Source organism: Pezoporus flaviventris, unplaced genomic scaffold (genome assembly GCF_033815535.1).
Source record: "Pezoporus flaviventris isolate CSIRO_AGI_PZ_B2104156 unplaced genomic scaffold, CSIRO_AGI_Pfla_v1 ptg000016l, whole genome shotgun sequence".
Lineage (NCBI taxonomy): Eukaryota > Metazoa > Chordata > Aves > Psittaciformes > Psittacidae > Pezoporus > Pezoporus flaviventris.
In genome coordinates, this window is record NW_026892564.1 from 8,311,091 (window position 1) to 8,336,318 (window position 25,228).

Consider the following 25,228-nt stretch of genomic DNA (forward strand, 5'->3'; position numbering starts at 1 on the left):
GGTACTGGCCCCTGTATCGGCCCTTGTATCAGCCCCTGCTGAGTGACTAGCATCCAGCTGGACTTCCTACGTTATGGGGGAAGATGCTGAAAGCATTGCTAAAATCAAGATAAAAGTCATCTGCTCTCTCTTCATCCACTGAGCCAGTCATCTCATTGCAGAAGGCTGTCAGGTCAGTCAGGCATGATTTCCCTTTCATATATTCATGCTGATTTCACCTTCTTGTCCTTCAGGATTTGTTCCATCGCCTACTCAGGGACTGAGGTAAGCACTGGCATGTGGTTCCTTGGATCTTCGTTTTTGAAGATAGGAGTGACATTTACTTCCTTCCAGTCCTTAGAAACTCCCCCTACTGCCTTGACCTTTCAAAGATAACGTGCCCTTAGTAAACTTTAAAAATAGCATTGGTACCATTTAAAATTGTTTCCTTGTCCTTTTAGAGGTGAAATTAGATTGCTGTTTCATAGCTGTGAATTGCTACTTTTCAGATGCTGTCATCAATGATAAAATAGTTACCCGTGTTAAAGCAGCAATTTTACTCCACTTTGTGGGTCTTTAAATAATTTCCATGATTTAACTTTGTTGAATGTTATTCTTCTGCTAGTATTAGGGAAAGTGTATCACTTATTGCAGAAGTTGAAAATGCTTCATGAAACAAAATACACTTTTCTGTAATGCAAATAATTTTCTCCACTTTATTTTCTGCAATAAAATAGTATTCTTAGCCTATTTTTAAGGTTGTTTGTTTACTTATAAAAACATTAATGCACTGATCAGTGAAATGTAACCTTCTGTAGGATTTTCCAAGTGGATGGAATTTCTCATGCATCTTGTTTTGAGAACTCATTATTCCTTTGTCTGCAGTTAGTGTCATAAACAGACAAAATTTCAAGCTTTGCCGTTATTTTTTCCAGCAAGAGCAATGGTTCAGTTCATTAACTCCTTAAATATTGTTTCCTGACTTTTTGCCTAGTATTTGCTGATGCTGGGGGGGAATTTTTTCTATGATTAGTATAATAATTGGTTCATGTTGTTCTTACAACATCTTAAAAAATATTTGTGGACTTAGGCTCTCTAATCTGAGTAATCATTTACCAGTTGAAGCATGTCTTTATTTTTCGTTGTGATCAGACTGGTATTAGGAAGGTACAACCATTGCATTATTGATGCAAATATATTCTTTCAGGTTTTCCCATTTGCACATATTGTACTGATATTTTTTTCAGGGACTGTGTAACAATAAATGAGCCATTTTCCTCACTGTTACTTTTGTTTCCTTTTCCATCTTTACAAAGTCAGAGTAAAAGCGTAATGAATTTTTTTTTCCGAATTAAAAAGACAAAAAACCCCAAACCCCCAAAAGTAATCTTAGTGAAAATATTTTACTCCATTGTGGGAATCTGAAAAGAAACTGGGTTCTTTACCTTTAGCTAGGAAAATTATGTTAAAACTTGTAATGTGCAAGTAGTCCATGTATGTATCTTTCAGGGGCCAGATGCGCAGTTCCTGCACCATTGAACTTGTGTTTAAATCTGTACTCTTATTTAAAATGTATTCTGTTCCTCACTGTTTCAGTTAAGATCATTTCCAAATAGCAGTCAAAGGAGATGCAGAGTAGTCTTTAAGTTTGTAATTAGAATGCATTAAGCCTCTGCAGGTGCTCAGAAAGCAGTGATATAAAAATTGACTTACCGTAGCTTGACAAGGCACAGTCTGACATTCGAATGCACAAAGTATACATATACAGACCTCTAACCTACCTGCTTAACAGTAAATGCCAGGAGAAGACCTGAGAGAAGCTGAGGGGAGCCAGCCTGCAACACCTGGGTTTTTATAGCAGAGTATACCTATAGTTAACATGACCTACTTGATGCATAATAAATTGATGTCTCAACTGTGACTACTGGCCAGCTTCAGTTTTTGTTCTGCCCAGAAGGACAGCAGTGGTGCCAGAGGATCAGATCAGTTTTGCTCTGTTACTTTTAGAAAAGTAAATGTACAGCTTTTGAAGTGCACAAGTTTCTGTGTTAGTAGTAGTAGTGAAGGGGGCAGAGTAAGTGAATCCAGCCTGAACATACAACCAGAAGCTGTCATTTAAGGGTTCTGAGATGGTTTTCAGGAGCAGTAACATAGTGACAATAATCCTGGGTATTCTGTCTATTGTTGACAACAAAATAGTGCAAAACCGAGTTGTACATTAGCTGTTTGAGGCATGGGCCTCCTGCTCCTAACTCCCGGCTCTGTTTTCTGTGGAGTGATATTTTGGAAGTATAAATATGAGAGAAATGTTAATTAGTTTTTCTTTTCTTCTTCTTTTAGGATTCCTCCAGGATGGTTTCAAGCAGGTATAAAAGGTACGAGATCTTTGTACAATACATTTCTATACATACATAGTGCTTCCAGAAATGAAGCTGATTAAATGGGTGTTTCTGGTAGAGGCCATCATACTGCTGCTATATATAGCTTGATTTCGGAGTGATGACCAGGGAGATGCACAAAACTTATCAAACCCCCTTTATTATGTTAGTATTTTAAAGTAAATTCATCTGGGTCTTCCTGGTGCAGAAGAGATTCCCAAGCAAATGTCTTAACTTGACTACATGTTACCTAAGAGCTAATAGTTTCACAGATAATTTATGAACTACCGTCTTCTGAAATTTAATACAGGAAGACAATTTTGTTGCTCTCCAGAGTCATATTGAAAAGTTTCTGTTTTGTCACACTACTGACTCAGTTGTAGGGAAAGCTGCCCGCATGTAGCATGTCCTGTTTGTAATTTGTTTCTTTGAGCCAAGTGTTACTCTGGTCATTAGTCAAGTTCTTCAATCAAAAAATACTTCAGGTACCTCTTGAGGTACCTGACCAGTGTGTGAAAATTTTGCTCATGCAGAATTAATACTGACACAGCTATCACAATTGGAAAATGTAATGGTAACATGAGGTCTAAAATGTCTCAACTGAAGCAAGGCATTGGGTAAACTTATTTATATTTGACACATGAATGTGTTCTTTTTTAGATTTTAATTCACCTGTGCATGTATATTCTGTCTGTAGAAGTACGTGCAAAGAGCACCTACAGTTATCTAGTCTTCACTGGTGTATTTTCCACCCTTCAGACTGGTTCACCTATAGGATCATAGAATGGTTTGGGTTGGAAGGGGTCTTCAAAGATCATCTAGTCCACCCCCCCGCCACAGGCAGGGACATGTTTCACTAAATTAGGTTGATCAAAGCCCCATCCAACCTGGCCTTGAACACTTCCCGTGGTGGGGAATTCATGGCTTCTCTGGGCAACCTGATCCTCTGCCTCATTACCCTCATTGTGAAACATAACAACTTACCTTGTTATGCTTTTATACATTTTCTAGCCTGATGCTGTCTTTTATATGTATATACCTGGGTTCTCATAAACCTAGTTGAGTGATACTATTTATTGGTGTGGGGGTTTTTTTTAATCTGTTGTTGCAAAATGGGTGGACTTATTGTCACAACAGTAATAACTACATAATTTCATGATTACTTTCTTAATAATAAAAACAATTTTAGTTGAGTCTCCACTTCCTTGTCAGTCCCTGTGCAGAATTTCATTGCTGTTTGTATCTGCTGAATACTTAGTGGTGTTTGTCATAGTGCTTTGTGGCTTTTCATAAACCTTATCTTCACTCTGTTCACATACTATATATACTCACTCACTTGCATAAACTTGGTTGTGTGTGTGTTGGTAATAAATAGAAGTTAGTACAATCACATTTGTAGCTTACTTGAACATAAGCTAATTCTTCTGATTAGCATTGCAAAGATAGGAAGCTCCAAAACTAGAAAATGCTAACATAAGACTTACTTGTGCGGTCTTTCCTCCATTAGGTTTGGTTGTATGTGTGATATACATCCTTTGTCAACTTTCCCCCTCAGGACTGGCATTACATTCAGGAGAACTCTGACTTCTTGTGAGCTGCTTTTCAATATTTTTTTATGCATGTTGCTGTCTTATCTTACACATTGTGTAGTCTTCAAATCTCATGCTGAAAACAAAGGATTGTCCTATGAAGTCAGCACAGTGCCCAGTGTTCACAAATCCTAAGTGGATTTTATTCTAACTGTGCCTCCTTGAGGTATATTGTGGCCACTGTGATTAGAGCTATTTTCCTCTGTGTTAAAAAACTTCTGCCTTCCCTGAAGTAATTTTTCACATGAGAGTACTTGAACAAAATGTGTCTTCTGGCGTCTTCAGTTTCTGGTGTGAGTGTTAAAGGAGTCAGGACCAGAGTCATCTTCTGTTCTGAGAATGTTTGGCTTGTTGGCCCCTTCCAGCATCTGGAGTAAAGGAAAGTCTTACTAAAACCAGCCCCTTCTACAGTAATTCTTAATCAGATCTCCCTTAAGTACCAAGTACAGTACTAAGTTTAGAAACAGAAAATGCCATTCTGTGATCACACCTCAGACTGAACCATAGATGCCAAAAGGATGAGCTGACACCATTAGCTGCTTGAAGACTCAAATATGTTCAACTTCATTGTCTTTTAACAGTTTTGGGTGTACTCATTAGGTTTTCAAAGCAAACTGAGAGTAAAGGCAAGTGCAGTGGTCTGCATCTGGGTTGGGGCAATCCCAAGCACAAATAGTCTGAACAGAGAATGGATTCAGAGCAGCTCTGAGGAGGACTTGGGGGTGTTGGCTGGTGAGAAACTCACAGCCAGCAGTGTATACTCACAGCCCAGAGCCAACCGTTTGCTGGGCTGCATCAAAAGAAACATGGCCAGCAGGTTGAAGGAGGTGATTCTGCCCCTCTACACTGAGATGCCCATCGTCCTGTACCTGCCAAGACAAGAGACTTCAGAGTAGAGAAGGGTCTGTGCTGTGTATTCTCACACAACCATTGTTCTCTCAAGATGTTCTAGGGATCTAGGAATTGCACAGATTTTACTACCTATCAGGCACACTGACCGCTTTGCCTTATATGGATGCAGCAATCCATGGTTAAACTTTTATGTGACATTGCTGAGAAACCTGTTTCACTGAGTGTCCATTGACTGGAAGACATGTTTACAAATGAACTCGGCTGGCTGCTGTGTGTTATTCTACTTCTGTTATGGCTGGCTGAGCCTGTCTTCTTATGCAGTAAAGTAACCAAAAGTTCAGGATGAGGATCTTAGTCCGTAACTGTCTTCTGAATCTGCTTCAAAACTTTCCACACTTAGACCCCAAAAGTTTGTGGAGGGGTTCCTTTGTAGCTGCATGAATAACCATGTGAAATATTTTCAGTAGAAAATGATGGTTTTGTTGTGATCTGGAGTGGTACTGTAAGATTTATTAAAAGCACAACCGTAATCTCCAAGGTTGTGCTGACATGAAGGCCACAGTACATGTTCATCAGAGTATTTAGGAGTTGTGGTCAGTCGTCTGTCCCGACTGTGAGCTTTATGTGAATGATATGTATAGGTGTCCTTCAGTTGTAATAGCCTATATCAACTTCCTCATCTTTAATGTTTCTCTAAGGTTTTCTTAATGTGATATGCCTCATCCTGGACATTCCAAACTATTACTGAAACGAGGTCTACCAGTTTTTGCAGTGCTTTTTGAGTGGTTACTTTAAAGTAACAAGTGTGTCGCCATTAATAAGAATGGTTTTCTGAATCAGGTCTGTTGCTATCTCCATAGCTGATGTCGTCACTGGCTTCTCAAACAAGAGAATGACAAAATATGTTCTGTGTATTGAAATATTTGAGTATAATCCACATGTAAACATGAACTATGTTTCTCTTGCGTTCTGTGAACTAAAAAGTTTGTTTACAAGTATAACAGTAAGGCAAGATGTCTATGTGGACATAGGAATCTTTTTCTAAGCACAGAGAATTAGTTTTAGCAGCTTATTTTTAAGAATTTCTACTAGCTTTTGAAACAGTTCATCTTCTTGTTTAAAAGTATCTTAAGTTGAAAAGGAAACCTTGGAAATCAGGATTTAAAATAACTCAGAAGATTTTTGCATGATTCATGGATCAGACAGATCAGGCTGGATCAGTTTACAGAAGGAGTTGGATTAAAATGTCTTAGTGGTTCAGGGGTGTTCCCCTTACAAGTTTGTTTATTAGTGGAAATGAATACAATATGGTATGGGTTTATAGCTTCCAGACAAAATGTTGAAGTTGTTTTCCTCTCTCTTAGGGGATAGAATGACACATTATCACGGAACACGACAGGTAGAGACCCTTGATCACTATATTCTGAAAGGCTACATTGTATTCAAGTTTATCATTGATGCAAAAGTTGAAAAATAAGTGAGGAAGAGATGACAAGGAGTGCTTCCGAGTACCTGTTGGAGGTGCTCTGAAGGAGCTGCTAGAATTCTCTTGCTTAGTGTTTTTAGATTACTGCAAAGCTTGAACTGTAGCAGTTTACATTGAGTCATACTAACCTTGGTGTCACTGATTCAAAAAAAAAATTACAGCTGCAAAATATGGTTTCATAACACTATGTCCAGACTTGCCTGCCTGCCTGCCTGTATTTGGGAGGTTTGCAGTGAGGACTGGCTGTTGAAGCACTGTCTCACCTAGCTTGTTACAGTAGGACCACTACAGTGCAGATATGAACACTTAAAATAAACAGGGGTCACCCAAGGTGCTTTTCTTGACTTTTGCATCCCCTTTTCAGCCAATGACGATGTTATTAGAAGGCAGGAATGCTTAGGGTTTGTTTCTGTAGAAGTTTTTGATGGTGATTTGAGCCAGCTGCAGTTCCTTGCTTGTCCCTAGTGCCAGTGCTAATGCAGCTGGACGGAGTGATGCTTCCGGGAGCAGCTGTGGCTGAAAGTTGATGGCTTCCTTTTGCTGGGCTGCTGGACTGCTGCATCAGCTCTTTGAATCCTACTCTGTCACCTGTAGGCTGAAGCTAGGAAGACAAGACTGCCTTTCCTTAGCTCTGCTCTGAAAGCCTCAAACTTGACTTAAGCAGTCTAATGTAACAGAAGTCCAGGGTGGCCTATTTAGAAGTAATTGTCTTCTGCTCATTCTTCCAAAGTTGTTAGCAATTGACTGTGTTGCACTGGCATAGATAATAAGGATTTTCCAAATCGAGTATAGTTACAAATACAGTTATAAATGTGTTGTACTTGAAATCAGTGAAATCAGGTTTTGACTGCATGATCTTAATTGGATGAAATTGCAATTTGGACAGTGCTTCAGGAAGACATTGAGAGAACCAAAGAGACATTGGAAGAAGCAAGAGTTATTCCACCTTTCTGTAATATCACTGTTAAACCTGTCCTTGTGTGAATAACTGATTTATTTTAAAGGAAATGACTAGAACATAATTTCAAAACAAAACTTCTGTTTCTGTGTAAGAGTAGTCAAACTGTGATGTCATTTGCTTTTCTATGTGCTTTCTGTTGAAGTACAGCCAGAAAAAAACAAGCATGTCTTCTGAAGCTGCAAAAGTGTTTTCTGTTTTCAGCATTCTAGTACAGGAATGCACATTTAAAATGAGGTGTTTTGATAGTGGCTAATTGAAAGCAAGCTAGTGGAACAACAAGTTGAATTTAGTTAAACATCTTGTTGAACATGCCCTTTTAAAGCAGTGGTGAGGGATGTTTTTATCCTGTTGCATTCTCGTGTGCTGCTCTCTGGGTGAGCGCTCTGATGCAGCATATATATGGCTACAAATACAATACAAATACAAGATATCATTCCTGAAAAATAATATAAAATACAGTGTGTCCTGCAGCCATAGCCTACGGCTAGATTTTTCCTCTGCAAGTGTTGAACAGTCATGTGCAAAGGCTACTTGAATGCTAAAAGGTGGAACGCACTCTGAATTGCATTCTTGAGCAGTGACTCTAAATTTTTTCAACTTGCAGATCTCTATCATTTTCATTCTGGTACTAATGACCACTTTTACCCAATGTACCTCTACTGATAGTAGGCTTTCTTTTCTTTTGTACCTTTTGTGAGATTCAAGCAGCTTCCAAGTTGCAAGTATTTGTAATCCTTTATTCAGTTAGGAAGTGGAGGAGGCAAGCTTTCAATTGCAGTTTCAGACTAAACAGGTTCTGTTGCCGCATGCATGCTTTTTTCCCCTCATCCCCCAAAAGAAGGCATAAATCCAGTTTTCTTACCTGTATACAAAGCTCTTCAGTTTGGACAGGTTATTATCATTGATGTTATGATTAGTAGTAGTGTTGCATATTTATAGATATAAAATAGATTATATAAAATACCCAGGTTTATTTCCATAGACATATGTTTGTTGGGGTTGGTTGATACGTATTTTCTCTTAGTAAAGCTTGGACACCAAGTTCATTGATAGTGTTATTCTAGATATGTTTTCTTCCTTGTTTAAGGCTTGCAAAGTGACATTGTGTCTGAATGCTAAAATTCCATTCTTTGTGAAAGAGAAGTCTATTGTATCTTGGATGGTACTTAGTTTTGCTGTTGCTGTGTACTAGACATCGGTTTTAACAGCCAAAACAGCGTTGTAGCTGTATGGACTGATGCCTCCTTAAATTTTTTTAATCCCATTTCCTAGAAATGAAATGCCCTTTGTACTTGCTGATTCTGAAAGGGAATGTGTTCAGTAGGGTCTGCTCCCCAGTGGAACAGGTGAGGAAATTCTTGAGTGTGAGTTTCAGGGAAAATACAGAAAATGTCTGACTTTTCCTTATTAATGACACCCTGCCTGTCCATGTATTCTTTCTTCCAACTTCCCTGCAGGAGCATCTGCCAACATCACTCCCTTGAGCTGAAATAATTAAGTATATTGGCAAAAAGGTTAATTTTTTTACTGATAAAAAATGGAGGCTTTTTTGTGTGGTCTATCTTTGAGACATTTAGCAGCAGGAAAAAACGCATTTCGGAAAGCTGAATAATCTAGAATTTATAGAGTTAAGCTAAAATATTTCTCTTATGTTGTGTTGCAACATGGGTATCCGGTCCTAGAAATGTTTTGCCTTTTTTTTTTAAATCTTCTGGATGAAGAATAAACAGTGCTAAATATGGTAATAACATTAAGCTACAAAATTCCTTACAATTGTGTCAGTGTGCCTTGGAAACTTCACACATACTGAAGCAAAGCAGTATTTATATCCATGAAAAGACATCCCTTTGCCAGATACTCCTGTGTTTGATTTGCAGTATATCCATCTAGATCTGCGCATTGTCAGCAGTGGTTTTCTAGAGTTAAGAAATGCAGAACTGCTAAATGAACACATTAATCATATACTCTTCTATGTTTTGAAGGAAGTGTAGGGATACTCATAGTGGTTTTCATTCTTTTCCTAAGTGCTCTAGAAAACCATGGTATACATATTTCAGCTGTGTCATATCACAGGATCAAAGACTAATTGAGGTTGGAAGGGACCTCTGGAGGGGTCCAACCCCCCTGCTCAAGCAGAACCACTGAGGGCCAGTCCAGGACCATGTCCAGGCAGCTTTTGAGTATCTCCATTCGAGTTCTCCTGGTGAAGACTGAACAAGGGATTTCTTTATTGTTTTTGATTGCCTGTTTAGCAGTATATTTTCAATTTCTAAGTGTGGTTTTGGTGGCTTGAGGAGGGAAAGATCTGTATCTCACTGCCTGGTCCCAGGGCACTCTGTTATGCTGCTCTTAGTTATTCATTAGATGCTACACTGCTGGTAAATAGCATTGCTATTAGAAGGAAAATAGCTTTAGGAAGAACACTGTTAAATTTGTGACTTTGAAAGTGCTTGAATTCTCAGGTATATTTTTAAATTAGCACGGGTTTTGTACATAGCAGTCATAATGGAGAACCCTTAGTGTTTTATATAAAACTAGTTTACATGTATTTGCTGTGCTTGTTTGTTAAGATTCCGTGGCAATGAGTTTTAAGGAATACACTCATGATCTAAAACAGAAAACATACCACCAGTTAATGAGTGAGTGTCTGCCAACTGAACTATGACAAACTACTGTGTATCCCAACTTCTGAAGTAAAACATTTGGAAATGGCATAAAATTAGTATGTTGTGTTGCATCACTTTCTCACTTTAGTTTGCTTTATAGTTCCTTACAGGCCATATCCATAGTTCCTGAAAAGTCAGTTGATACCTGTAAGCTTCTTACATTTGGTCTTCATCCTCTATTTTCATCTTCATAAACCAAGTATCATTTAAACTCCATAGTGGTACTTTGCTTTTCAAAATAAAGTTGTTTAATATGGGTTTTAGTGCGCACAGTTCGTAAAACTTTTTAATTTTTAAAGGTAATTAAATATGTGTTTAAAGTTGATTACCTATGCAAACAGAGCTGCACTATCCAAGTATCTGACTCCCCGAGGAGGTGGACTTAGCGAGTTCTCAGGAACACAAGAGCTGTGAAATAAGTTCTTTGCAGTTTATTACACTGACCTGTTGAGTGCTTTGGGAAGTACTTCTTGTTACTTCTATCATTTCCGTTTTGTTAAATGTATAAACAAGCATCTGCTGTGCTTTTTGCCTTTGCAGCACAGCTAATACACCAGAAGATGACGCTCCCAATAGGTATTCCCGAACAGACAGGGCAACTTACAGCAGATACAGCAGGGATGCAAATTCTTCTGGCAGTTCCATACCAACTAATGCTTTGGAAAAGAGGATTGAGGAACTTGAAAGGGTAAGTAACAACTAACATCTGCACGGCATGCATACATCTGAAATTAAGTACCTTTGAAACTCTGTGGGGAAATTGACAAGTAAAATAATACAGAAATTATGCTAAATGCTTGATGATCAGATAGTTATGGCTAGAAAAAAGTATAAAGTCATACTGACTAAGTAGAATGTGAACTTTCTAATCACAGATTCTTAGTTTTCATTTGGTATATAAGTGAGAAATAGCTGAGGTAAAGATAATACTCCTTGAAAGCCAGCAGCACTCTCTGTATTTCTTCTGTATACCTCGTGACATACCAACACAGGGCAAATAACTTGGGGGAAGGAGGAGCTCACTGGCTGTTTAGAAATTTAGCAAGCGTGTTTCTGATTTACTTGTTTTGGATTTTTAATATACTGAATATTATAAAAATTAATTGCTATCCAGTTGTTTGTTAAAGTTTTGACCATCTAAAATATGTATTTAAAGATTTTATTACAGAAATTCTTCATACAAACAATTTTGGGAAAATATAATGTCAAATGATTTATCTTTTTTCATCTAAAACAGTACTTTTGCTAAATAATGTTGTCTGTGTAGTCTGTTACTGGCTTCTCAGTCTTCCTCTAAAGTGGATTTTTGTTGGTAACTTGCCAAATATTCTTGAATTTGTATGGATGAAAGTCACTGAATAAACATGATTTAAATAGCTGGTTGTTGGAAAGGATGAAAATAAAGCATATTTTGTAGAAATTCTTTTTCTTTTTTTTGATTCTTGGAGAAGCCTGATTTGAGTGCCACTAGCACAGAAATTAGAAGAAGACTTAAGGGCTTTCTTTCAGTATCCTGAACCCTGATTTACTGAATTCTTAAGAGACAATTAGATTTTTTCTCACATTTAGGCCCACAGATCCAACACCTAGTCTTCCTTCCTTGTTAAGGGTGTGTACATATATATTTATATATATATGAAAAACCCAAGCAAACAAAAAAAAACTCAAAACCCCAAACCCAACTAACCAAAAACCCAACCAATCAACAAGAAAAGACTAACCCTCCCAATATAACAAATTTGGAAGCTAATACTTAACATTTACTTCTGGTTTGGGCCCCTATCCGTTTTGGGGTTCATGCTGAAGTTAAATATTAATTCAGATGTTATCTCTGGAATCAGTGATACCACACAGGTTTGCTGTGGGTAAAATATTTGGACACAATTGTTTAGTCCTTGAAATATATGAGTTTAAAGATGTGGGTTTGACTTGTTGTAGAAAGGAATTATAGGTGTATGTGTGTTTTTCTTCTTTGTTTTAAATGGTAATAACTTAAAACTGTCTCTCAACACCAAAAATTGCATTTCAAACTTCGTTGCATATTCTGGTTTTAGGAACTTGCAGAAGAGAGACAGGAAAATGCAAGATTAGTGAAGATGACACAGGACAAAGATGAACTAATTGGAAAGCTGAAGGAAGAAATTGATTTATTAAACAGTGTAAGCACATATTTTCTTATATGGTGCTATATAAAGAGGAGATAAAAGTCACTGCGTTCTCTGTGCTCTTCTTCAGGCACCTGCAGCCATTGGGCAAGGTCAGAAGAGAATGAAGTATGCGTGGGGTTTATACGTGTGTAACTTTTCAAGAGGCATGTCAATAAGTTATATTTTTTCCAGGTGATTTCTGTTTGTTGTGATTAGGTACATGAGTTAATCATGGAGAACCTGAATTTCTTGTTGCTGTAAGTGTTCATAGAACAAGGGTATAAAAGCAGAAGTTCTTTACTGCCTCTTCTTTACAAATTCAGTACATAGCATACCGAGAAATAAATAAGTTGGGGTTTTGACAGTTTCTCAATAAATTGTTATCCAGAACTTCTGTTAGACCAAGTAATTACAATTTTGGGCAGCTTTTAATTTCTAATAATGGCTTAGATGATCTTAGAAAGATTTGGGAGTAAGTACATTATGACACATACTCTCATGCTCTTTATTGTTGATTCCCACATAAGTAGAACAAGACAGGGGCAGGAGACTTGGCCTAGCATCACTCAGGCGAGGTGTGTAGGCAGAAGAAGAGAGGGTAGAGGAATGAGACGTGTGGGAACAGGACAGGATGAGGAGTTTTAAAGTTGATAGAAGATAGCAATTTTAACAAGTCCCACTTCTAAGTGCGGACTGGAACTCTTCATAGAGTGGATTAGTCACATCTTGCGCTTCCTGGAGGAGATGCAGAGCCAGGGTGTACTAAGGAAATATGCCTTTTCTAGTCAAGTGCAGACATTTTCATATAAATTTAGAAAAAACCCTCAGAACTTGCTTCAGTCTGTCCATCAAGTGAATGGAGTCCCTAACTCTATGTGCGTAGTGGTAAACTTCCATTTTGAGCTGTTCATTTGTAACAAAGGAGGACAGCATTCACAAGTTTGCAAACTAATCTGGAGAATGAAAGGAGATGAGATTATTCTGAAACAGGTTGTTTTGTTTTTTTTTTTATTAAGAAAGTTGGTAGTTAATCTCTAGGATAAATGGAGTATTGTCTGTTTTGGAGAGACTTCTGCTTTAATAGAGAAATCGATCTTTGCTGTTCTTCCATTCTGCAAAGACTGTCATATGTAAGCTGATGACCTTATTGCAGTCAAGGCAAGTGTTCATGCCTTCTACATAATGAATGGCAAAGCTACTTAATACTGCTTGTCACACCTGACTTCCTGAGTCAGAGGTCAGGAAGAGCAAATCAAAAGAACCTAAGTCATAGAAAGCTTGTGGTTTAGGACCTTGACCTGTGAGGTTTGCTGTTCCAGAAACCAAGTTCTTTTTCTTCTGGTATATTTGAAGTGTAATGTCCTAAATTAAATCCATTTAGTGTCTGACTAGAAACTGTCTTTGAGCATATGTAGTGAAGTCAAGCAGTGCCTGTGCTGTGCCTATGTTGATAGCAATTTCTGCTTGTATGGAAAGAAAACATAAACCAGAATATAGTCCTTTCAAAAACCTCTTTAGTGTGCAAAGACTAAAATTGTACCTTTCCATGAGATCTGCAAAGCCATTGTACTGGCCTTCCATAGGTAGCTTCTCTTTAACACACAAGGGAATTGATTTTGTGGGTTTTTTTATTTCTCCATCAGGTCAGCATGTATCATAGCTATAACACTGTTAGCTTAATTGCAGTGCAAGTTACTTATGTTTGCATCCTGTGAACTTTTCTTATTAACTGAGTGAAACTTCTAGAAAGAGCATTTATTTAAATACGAGGACTGAGCAATCAGAAAGCTATGCAATGAAATGGCATTTTAAGTTCATAACCATGGGTACATCCTTGATTGGCAAAGATCTTGTGTCACACTTGAAAAACTTAATCCAAGAATCCTGGAAACTTGGCACACTTTTTCCCAATTTAACTAAACATATTTATTTGATGTAACAATACAATTTTACTGAGATTGGTCCATACTTTAAAGAACATGAGCTACATTTATGCTGAGAAACAGAAGAGGCTTTCTCCCATAAATGGCATTCTTTCACTGCAGTACATTAGCCACTAAAAGTATGTATGCCACGTTTTCATAAGAAAGGGGTAATTGCTTCATAAAAACCTCAAATGTCTGAAGCGAAAAGCATCTCAAGACGTTTAAATATTTGTAGGCTAAGTTCAACTGCTGAATAGTTTACATTTGGTCATCTCTGACCTCACTAAGATGTCATTGTAGTTAAATGTGTGTTTGGAGAGAGTCTGTCAGTGAGGATTTACAATCCAATTAGTGTCAGTTGTGTAGTTCTGGTTCTTTTGGTATGTGAAGTCCAAGTTTTCCTGCTGTTGCATATTTTTACTAATAAACATAAATTAGTGTTAATATTGAAGATGAAGCTTCAAATTGCAGAGTAGCAAAAAACACCTGCATCTCTCAGTCCACTGTTTCTGTAGATACTTAAACTGAAAGTTATTTTGCCTGGCTCATATTCAAGAAGCTTTTATTTGTAGTAATCTCTGGAATGTTATTTTTGTAGCATAGACATTTCACAAACTTTTAATATTTTATTTTGTGTAAATTACAGGTATTTAAACAGAAGGGGGTTAGGTAAGCTTTAATTGAGGCATCTGATAATTAGATTAACGAGTTTAAACACAGTATTATGTGTACTGAACTAAAAAAAGTATAATTTTATTGAAAATGTGTTATTCCTTCCATCTAATTGTTAATCTGAACTAAAAAGAGAAAATAGTGTGTGTTTCTTACAGTTACATAGTAGACTGTATTTTTAGTAGCTATCCATCAAAACTGTCCACTTTCAGATGTTTAAGTCACTCCTATCTGTGGTCAAATGCTTTTCCCTGTAATCACTCATACTGTGATGCAGCGTGAGGCAAAGAGGAATTTCTGCTAGGGATTTCTTGATTCCACATTACAAAAACAGTAAAGTAATAGCAAAGGTATTGCGGTATGGATTTTGGCTTGGCAGTCCAAAGAGGCTTTTAAAAACCATTATTACTGATTAAACACAACATCTCTAGCATGCACTTTTGGAATGACCCCACTAGAAAGAAATAAGAAAATAGGCTATCTATCTCAAACACCACTTAACAAAAACAGAGAAAATCTTTACTGTCATTTTATGTTTAATCTGCCATGGCAACAGTAGAGTTTTGCAGACTTCAGTCAAAAGGCATCTGAGATCTCTAATGAGAATCTTGATTCTTTCTTTGCCCACCTTTCACTTTTCTCTTTAAAGTGCTATTCTTGAGGCCACCCTTCTGTTTTTCATTATTTTGTTCTCATTCTTTTTCTTCTGTGTTTTGTCTTGTTTTGTAAAATTATTTTTACTGAAGTAGCACAGCATTAAACAGCCATTTTCACTTTAAAGGCTTGAAAAGACTTGGTAGGAAGTGAAGAAGTGAAAGGAGCTGGGTAGTATGGTAACTGGTGAAAGACGGATGAACATTTTGGGTAGGAGCAGTCTATTTTAAGCACCCATTATTACTGTCTATGATGTCTCTCAGTAGCAATTTAGACAAGATACAAAATGCCTTTTAATTTTTTCACAGAAAAAGAAAAAATATGGACAGGCAGTACTTTTTCTGAAAATTTGACAATTTAAAGCACAAAGCAGGTCTTCTTTCAGTAATAACCAGTGATGTGTATATGTGAGCAGGATAGTTGCAGACAAACACATTCTGGGGAACAGAGGCAATAACTGACTAACACACTGTATGACAATGAAATAATCATGCCCATCCTATTTTGGTTACTTCATGCATTAATTCCTGCTGTTGCTTTAATTTTGATTATATGTTTCCATTTAAAGATGCTTGTACATGGGAATAGAATATTAATGTTTTGTAATCACAGTAACAAGGCTGGTTTGACAGATTTAATGGTATCTGCTGTGACACTAATTCTTCCCAACCCCAGCTTCTTCATTACAGAGCTAAGGTGCAAAATTCCTGATGCCTCTAATTGAGAGTTTGTATTTACATCCTGAGAAACATTTATTTTTCTTTTTACAGGACCTAGATGATATAGAAGATGAAAATGAACAATTGAAGCAAGAAAATAAAACCCTCTTAAAAGTTGTTGGACAGCTGACAAGGTAGAAGATTCAAGCCTCAATGAGGAAAGATTTAAAAACTACTGATTGAATGTTAAGGTCAATATAGTAATACTTCCTGTGTTGCAGTATGTTATAATAACTGTCTTTATATTTATTGTTAGGAAACCAGATGAATGTTTATTTTCGTAGTACTTTCTTCTTCATTCAATGAAATGGCATCAAATTGTGGTATACTTTTAGCTTTCTTTTTGCATAACAGTTATTAAGTTTTTTGACATATTTCAAAATACTAAGTTCAAAAATACTTGGGTTTTGTATCTTCAGATTACATCTGAATAAATTACAGTAATTTAAAATTCATAGCACCAAGATAACTTTCAGTCCATGTGGGTGTATATTTTTGAAATGAATGGAAGCAATACGTATAAACTTTGTTTACACAGATCCAAAATATATATTTTGGGAAATACTTCCTTTTTTGTTTAAACACAGCTGTAAAGTGGGTGCCTTATTACTGATGTATAGCTTTTTGCAGATTGATTACTTGTTCTAAAACTCTTTTATGTTGAGGTTTTTTACTGTATCTGAAAGACTGACAATAGCACAGAGTAGCAATATTTTTTTCTCTATAACAGTATTCTGATGGGAGGGGGAGGTTTAATTAAAAAAAAATAATTAAGAACTCCAAACAAAACCACCAAAAACCCCAATACATCACCTGTGGTATCAGCATTAATGAATTCTTAGAATCATACTGAAGCTGTGCACTGAAGTTTATATTAAAGCTTGTGTTTTAGCAATGAAACGCAAGTTTGCTATCAGATAGTAAGTCTGTTTGCTGTGTTGAGAATTCAGACAAAACCTGGAGCGTTCATTTTAGCAAAGACACTTCTGCAATACTCTTCTACTTAAAGCCGTCATCTTAAAATTTATAGGGATAATAACTGACATGAATTTTTTGATGTTTTAATTTTTTCAAGCTGGGTGAAATTTCTTGTACATAAAGTAGAGGGGCATACAAGTGATTCATGCCCTATTGAAACATAAAATGGTTTAAAAAAAAACTTTCATCCTTGATTTTAAACTAACAAGGTGTTTTAAAAGTACCTGTTTAGATGCTATAATCCAGTTATGACAGCATGCTGATTCTTCTGTAATATGATAGTAGACAAAATTTTATTTGATGTCAACCACAGACCTCAGTTAACAATTCTCTTAAAATTCTTGTTAGGCTGAAATCTTATGTACTTTATTTCATCTTAATACAGCACATTTTTCATTTGTGATCAGAATAAATGTGTATGTTGAGTTAGGACACTAGAAGTGAAAACATTTCAAAGAGTCCAGGCTTTTTCTTGACAGTGTTGAAGTTTAGTGTCAGAAAGTTGCATGCATGTAATTTTCGTTACCTTAAAACTTAAAGGTGACTTTAATATGTAATAATGATCACCTTTACAGATTTGCCAGTTGTTTTCATAATGCGTATTTACTAACTGTAAGAGTTTCTTAAATTTCAAATCCAGTTACTATTGTTACGCCTTGGATTGTTTTGGATATAGGATAGGTTATTTTGCATTTGTGTATTCTAATGAAGAGGTGCTTTTCAGAGCTTTGAAGTATTTTTCAAGACACTTATATTCCAGGATGCCTTGATGTTTTCCTTCACAGCTGATGCGATCCCATGGGACACTGTTTGAAACCTCTACTCAGGGGTTTAAATGGTATGGGGGTTTGTATTGGCCCTCTGACCTACAATATACACCAATAAATGTTGCTTTTAATAATATTCAAACAGTAAGAAGTCCATTAATTTATCAGTTTCATGAAATTAAAAAGTTTAAGTAATAAAATTAATTTGAGATGTATGTCTTCTGAATAAAAATGAAACTTTCTCTGGAAGAACATCTGATTTCTTTCTCTGTGCACTATGTAGGAAATAAACATACTGATCTATGGCATGGGATGTCAAACATATTGAAGCTTCATTAAGGAGTTTACACAGAACACACAGATATTACTATGACTTGTAAATGAGAGATTTCATAAACTGTATTTCACATACATTTTAAACCTAAGAACAATAACAGCAAAGGACATAAACAAGAGCTGCTTGTCTTCGTATTACCTCTTCTTGGTTTGTATGTGTGTTGACTAAAGTTTAACAGCACTAATTCTAAAATTAGATTTTTTTTCAGCTTGGACATCCAGCTAGCAGCCATATTTGCAGTTTTTTGATACCGTACCTTAAAGAGATCCTGTCAGGGGATGTTTGCAGTTATTTGAAACCAAAAATGCCTCACGCAGACCATGTTGGGAACTCACAGAAAAACTTCCTCAGGATATTATTGTTGTTGTGTGTTATTATACAAATGTAGAGCTCTTCATGGTTTTAAATGTTCCCACAAATTGTGTCTTGAAGCATAACACTTCTGCTGAAGTTTGGAAGATCTAGATGGCTTTTTGGAAAAAAGTATGGCAATAACACTTCATTATCACTTACATTATCAGGTTCTTGCGGGAAGTTTATTGGATTCTAGCAAAAAACGATGTATTATGTAGAATGTTAATAATTGTCTAGTTACTACTTGCCATTACCTTTTTATTTCAGTAGGGTATCCTTTTAGTCAAGCTCCAGTGTGGAGTCAGTTTTTATCCTAGGTTATTTGAAGGTGTTAAATTAGCTACCTTACCTGCAATTGATTAACCCATGTCTACATCTTTCTTTGTCAGTCCAACACCTCTGTTGTTGTCGGTTGTGTGATTTAAAAGCAGAGAGACTGCTGTAATTCAGGAATTGTATAGCCTTTACCTGGGAAGGCTATATGATTCCTGAGTAAATGAATCTGGGTATTAATGTGCCTAGGCTGAATTAATTTACCAGGGCTGTTAGGGATGGTGGTTAGTATGCAATATTAACTTCATGGGTAAGCCTCTTAGAGATTCCTGAACTTTCATATCTTAAAATTTATACCAAACCACTTAGGTCTAGCATCTGTGTTTCTGGGTAACTTGGGTCACCTAGGAAATCTAAACAGAAAAGTAATCCCATTGACTAAAGCAAATAAGACTTTTATTTTTTTAAAGCTATTTTAATAATGAATCTTATTTTGATAATGCACAATGTTACCCTTGTTATGGTCACATACTGTTGTATAGAAAACATACTGTATCCAGAGCTGAAGGTTAAAATTGAGCATTGATGATACGCACTGAAGTTTGTGGGATTTATTACCTAAAGAAGTTCACCCATATATAAGTGTTGGTGATTTTTACAGGGAAATATGAAATGGCTACTTTTTAACTTTTTTAAATAATTAAATGCCCATGCTTCCATTCTGTGTTACTTGACGTATGTATTAACTGAAAGAGTACAGTCTGTATTGGCAAATGAGTGTTTTTTCTGTCTTTAAAGCAAAATTTTTCTTGGTTAATTACCGGGTTTATATTTATATGTTCAGAGATGAGTTATTTCTGTGTTATATTGGCTCTAAATTTGAGAAGTAGAGTGAGAAAAGGGTAACAAGAAATGAATGAATGCCTTCCAAAGGTGGAAGTATAACCTAATGATTTATTTTTTTTTAAATTCAGCTGTATTGAGAATTAGCTGTGGGAAGATTTGTGATTGTCGTAAGCACTGCAAAGGTTACAGGGGCTTTAACTATGTTGGAAACAACTGATTAACCTACATCAAAGCTTTCTTCATCTTGACTCGTATCATTACAGCTTGGAAATTTGCTACTGTAGAGAGACCAAAAGGAAAACTGGAGATCAAATTACCTTCCAATATTTTGCTAGGAGAGCAGAGTTACACTGACTCCAGCTCTTCCAAGGACTTCTGTAAGTTCTTTGTGGCTATTTCCAGTTTGAATTGAAACAAATCAGTATCAGTAGCCAAGAGGAAAGGTAATGATTGAGAAACAAATACATTAGTAATAACTATGGATACCATTAACATATGGCTGAATGTCAGTATTTCTTGGGCTCAGACCCTTTATGAAGATGTCAGTCGAGTTGGTCCGTTTTCATCAGTATTAACGATCATGAACATCTGACATTTTTAATAAGAAACAACTATTTTACTTGGAGAAATTACCACTGCAAGCCATGACTTAAGAACTTAGTACAGTAAAAATATTTTGAGCTGGTACCTATAGCTGCTAATATTAAGAAGCTAAGGATTATATTTAAGATGTTTGTTAAAACTGAAACAAATTAATTCAGGATCTTGTTTAATTTGTTATAGAAGTTCTCTACAGGTCTGTTCCATGCCAATCATTCAGCATTTCTGGGAGCATTTCTCCTGTTATTAAGCATTTCTTTAGGACTGCTTAAATATATCCAGGACAAAAATTACTTCAGTATGTATTTTAGTAGCATTCATGATCTTCCAAATATGTTAACTTACTGTAGCAAATCTCCGCCTACTATTTGTCCTCGTACTGTGGCAGATGTACATTATGTTGTCAGTTTAATCCTTTTGCTTTTATTTCTGGATTTCTGGTGTTAAATGTTCTTGTTCAGGGCTGGTTGTGATTTTCCTGTTCTGGAAAATTTGTTAGTTGAGTTGCAGGTTAAAGGTACATGTTTAATCTAACAATGGAGACTCTGTGCCTTTGTCCAAATAAAACAATATTCTTTTTAATCCAGGCTGTCTACTTATTGTGTTTAAAGGAGAATTTACTGTTGTCTGACTGTGATTCTATGATTCACCACCTCTTATGGAAAGCTCTTAACCTAAACTTTTAAAGTTAGTTTTACATTCAGATTCAGTTCTTCAAATGTGTATGTGTTTGTACCCATGCACAAGAGAAACCTTCATATTTCCACTATACTAATTTTCTGCTTTGGGAATTTAGTGAGCTTCCATCAGTTAAATGGAAATCTTTTCCTGTACTTGGGAATTGAAGCATAACCCTTCCTGGGAAAAGGTAATGAAAGATGTTACAGTGCTACTTCTACTCAAGGTAACTTCATAATAGATATAATTTCTGAGGTTTCTGTGCATGTTCTGTTCTCCTGCACAGGTAGAATCACGAAAGACAATCTCATTTTCATTCACTGCTGCAGACTACACATAAAGAGAACAAGTGGATCATCAGTAAACACCAAGGAGATAACAACTATAGCACAGCTTATCATAAAGTTTGTAATACTGTTTTAAAAAAGCTTGAAGCATAAGTACCATAGACGTACATTTGACACCCTGGTTACTTTATGGACAAGACTATGAGCATTTGCATTTAGTAAATTTTAAAATGTTATGTGAATTCAGTTTAAGATTATTATTCCTACAGCTGAAGCCTAGTGGCCTTCAGATTTTGTTTTAAAATACAAAAGTATGTCCTTACTCAGTTTTTTGCCTTTGGCATTTTATGTTGTATCGTCTTGCTGTGAAATTTAGCTCCCAGTACACAAGTGCCTGTGTCTGCAAGGGTTGTCTTGCTATCTTAGAGATGGAGCAAGAGGCAAGTACCTTAACATAGTGAAGAATAATAGCAGAGTTCTGGAAATGTCTGACTTAAGTTTTCTCCTAGTTTGGGCCAAACCATGCAAAACATGGTTAGTAATTAGTGATGGGCTTGTAGTGGATGTTGCTAATGAAAGAGTAGGAAAAGTGAGGTTCTCTTCTCTTTTTATCTGTGTTTTTTGCTTTTTTCCAGGAATGTTTGTGTGGTTTTAATTGCTGATGGATTAAACAGTAAACATTGGGAATAACTCTGTAAGTTTTATAAAGAATCTTTGAGGTGGGAGGTACCATTGTTGGTATCTTAATTAACACCTTTGACTCTTAGGAATGTTATGTGGTAAATCTCTGTTACAGATAATCAAGATAAAAGCCCCATCTATACTGCAGAGATGATAATCCAAGTCTATGCTGATCTTTAATCATTATGTTGTAAATTATTAAGAATATTAAATAACATGGGTATCAGACTTTGTTTTGAGATCTGGAATTTCTTTAATAAGGGAGGTAATGAAAATGTATGCATATCTGGTGCTAATGCTCTGCCTTTTTTCTGGTAAACAACTACTGTACAGGTTTTGTAATTGATCTGTTCATTGTTGTCTTCTTTAGGTGTTACAGCTAATAAAATCCTTGCTTTCTGAAACAGCAGAAGACTGCAGTTAAAACATGGTGACAGCAAAAAAGAAAACTTAATCTCAGTGTAATCTTCTAGGGTGGGAACTAAGCAGTTTTTATGGGTTTCCCTTGATGAAATGACCTGAAGATATTTAGGTATTACAGGCTTGTTCAACAAGTTATTGTGTAATCTCATGCCACAAAGCAGCATTAACTCTTGTCCTTTCTTTGTATCAGTGTATTTTCTAAGAAGACAATAATTTAAAAGAAACCAGTGTTTTTCTGTTGCACAAGATTATATTTGAGAAAACAGTAGCTTGATAATTGGCATCTTGACACATTCTCCATTAGTGTTTTATCTCTGGAAATCAGATTTTGTAGACTGAGAGCCTGTGGAATGAAATCTTTGTTTCTGTCTCTCTCAGAAATGTTAATCTCTGCTTTTGCCTGAAGGCTCGTTATAACAATGATGTGTTTTAGGGAGTTTAAGATTCTGATTGCAACAGTGTAAGTGTGGTTGCAGCCAGCTACCAAATATATTTAATGGGTGGGGACAATAAAACCACTGAAGCTTTGCAAGTTGAGACTCTCTAGAAATAACTCTCATATTTCTCTGTGAAGCAATTATATAGAAAATGCTAATTGTTCCCAACTGAATCACTCTCTCTTCCCATTTAACTGCTTCTGTTCACTATATTTAGTAATAAAATATCACTTAAACTCCCCTGTAACTCTGTTGCTCTGGCTTCATATGAGAAGGGACATTTAAAAAAGACTAGCCACTTCCAGTCTTCGCTCTCCAGATTCTGGGAGTTGTAAAGATGGTTAAAAACAGGGAGAAGATAAGGAGAAAACAGATGGGTTGAGACTGGGCAGAACTGGTTATCTGAAGAGGAATAGGTGTGTAACGGTAAAGAAAATCTAGTTTTTCTCTTTTTTTTTTTTTTTCACATAGTCTTCAACAAGGAAAGGAAGACAGACTGGATATTTTATAAAGATCTAAAAGTGCTTCCAGTAATCACTGCAGTATAGTTCCTGGGTTTATGAGAAAAAAATGATATCCAGCTTTTTATTTTCTCACCTTTGCTCAAGTACTTAAGAAGGAAAGAATATGATGTTCCACCCTTTAAGAAATGCAAATTACTATAAAACCAGAGCTTTGATCATGCTTTTCCTAGACCATGCTAGGCTGTAGATGAGTAGGCAGAAATTTTGGACATTGCTTTTCCAATATTACATAATTTGTGGTACTACTACAGTAATATCATGAAATCACAGAGTCATAGAATGGTTTGGGCTCGAAGGGACATAAAAGATCATGTAGTTCCAACCCCCCTGCCATGAGCAGGGGCACCTTCCACTAGGCCAGGTTGCTCCAAGCCCCATCCAACCTGGCCTTGAACACTGCCAGGAATGGGGCAGCCACAACTTCTCGGGCTAACTTCCAGTGCCTCACCACCCTCACCGTGAAGATCTTCTTCCTCGTATCTAATTTAAATCTGCTAATATCAGTATGTTTGATGTTTTGGGGAACGTGTAAGGCTAGCCCCAGGCATTTAGATCTCCAGCTGAAATGTTACAGAGCTGTTTCTCAGGATATGGTGGGAGCTCCTTGCTAAAGCACTAGAACCGTATGGAGAACTTCTGATTTGTTTGCATCTGAGAGCCCTCTTGCTGCATACTGCAGATTTAGATGTTAATAGTCAGCTTCAGCAACTAGTGAGAGATTTATCAAACAAATAAACAAGAAGACAACATATTTTGCAGTATACCAAGTAGGGGTATGCAAGTGTTACAGAACACATAAATTTTAGAAGTCTTCTAATAATCTCATTGAATGTAATGTTACCAAGTGAAGTCATTTACTCCATTTTAATGTAATTCACTGTTCTTGTCTAAAATGGTATGAGTTGTGTATGAATTTTTACAAATGCTTAGAATAATTGCAGATAGAGGAGTCACAGGTTTATGTTTACAAGGCTAGAATGATATTTTATGTAACTGAAAAACTGTATTGAGGTGATTCCTTCACATCCATTTAAATAAATCATAGAATCAATCTAATAGTTCGGGTTGGAAGGGACCTTCAAGGGTCGTCTAGTCCAAGCCCCCAAACAGCTCTATTTGTTTAAAAAATTAACTGTTTCATGATAGGAAATGCTGACTAGAATTAGCAGTTTGCTATTGGTGTTATGATCCATTTTTTTTAATAATAAAACTTCTTATCCAAAAATTGATGGCTTGAAAGCTGTGTTCCTGCAAGAACTGTAATGATTATTAACTGTATTATAAGTAGTATCTGAGGCTACTTAAAAATGAGGTAAATGAAAACATTATTTATATTTCCTACTTTCTTTATTATTCAGTAGCATTCATTACCCACTTTCTGAATTTCTTCTGTTTCACTGAGGTTTCATATATATATTTTTGGTTGATCTGCATAGCAGCAGGGGAAGGATACTCTTCTGGGTGCTTTTATTCAATTGTAAGAGCCCAGAACTGGATAAAGATCTCAAGAAAGGTGCTGCTTATTTTGAGTAAAGCAGGTGGTGCAGCTCTATAAGCATGTTCTTCATTCAGATTCCTTTCAAGCAGCTGTCAGCAGTCTCCACTGAGAAACTGTCTGTGTTGGAATGACATCCTTTTTATTTGGCAACCTGTCCACTGAATTTACATGCATGTTTGCATGCTGTTAGTATTGTAGGAGCAGAAAGAATTGCATTGGCTTCCTTCTGTGGGAGCACATTCCAGTATTTGGAAGCTGTTCCTGGCAATAAAAGTGTAACTTATTCCACCAGCAGAAGAAAGTGGATTGTTCTTTGGGATTTGTAATAAGAAGAGGAAATGTTCACTGATTGAGAGGCTGCAGTGACAGGCAGGTGCTCACAGAGCTACCTCGGTAACACAGAGTATGCTATTCTGAATTCTGCTAAGAGATCCACAGCAAGGTTGTAAATTGGGTGTTAGCTCAGATGAGAGGTCAAAGAAGTATTCAACATAGAAATTAAACTCCTGTATCCGAA

General features: G+C 36.4%; 1 protein-coding gene across 6 annotated transcripts in view; it reads left to right on the forward strand.

Annotated features, from left to right (window-relative positions):
• Nucleotides 1-22,057, forward strand: part of PAWR (pro-apoptotic WT1 regulator) — a 79,309-nt gene extending 57,252 nt beyond the window's left edge. For 4 of the 6 annotated variants that reach the window (XM_061454707.1, XM_061454708.1, XM_061454709.1 and 1 more), the window contains 4 exons: nt 2,320-2,354; nt 10,452-10,599; nt 11,966-12,070; nt 16,080-17,988. In XM_061454707.1, coding sequence (XP_061310691.1) covers nt 2,320-2,354; nt 10,452-10,599; nt 11,966-12,070; nt 16,080-16,166 — 375 coding nt within the window. In that variant the 3' untranslated portion in view covers nt 16,167-17,988. Of the gene's footprint in view, nt 1-2,319; nt 2,355-10,451; nt 10,600-11,965; nt 12,071-16,079; nt 17,989-21,147 lie in introns of those variants that run through there. The other 2 variants (XR_009743628.1, XM_061454706.1) reach the window with 2 other exon arrangements.
• Nucleotides 22,058-25,228: the final 3,171 nt, after the last annotated feature.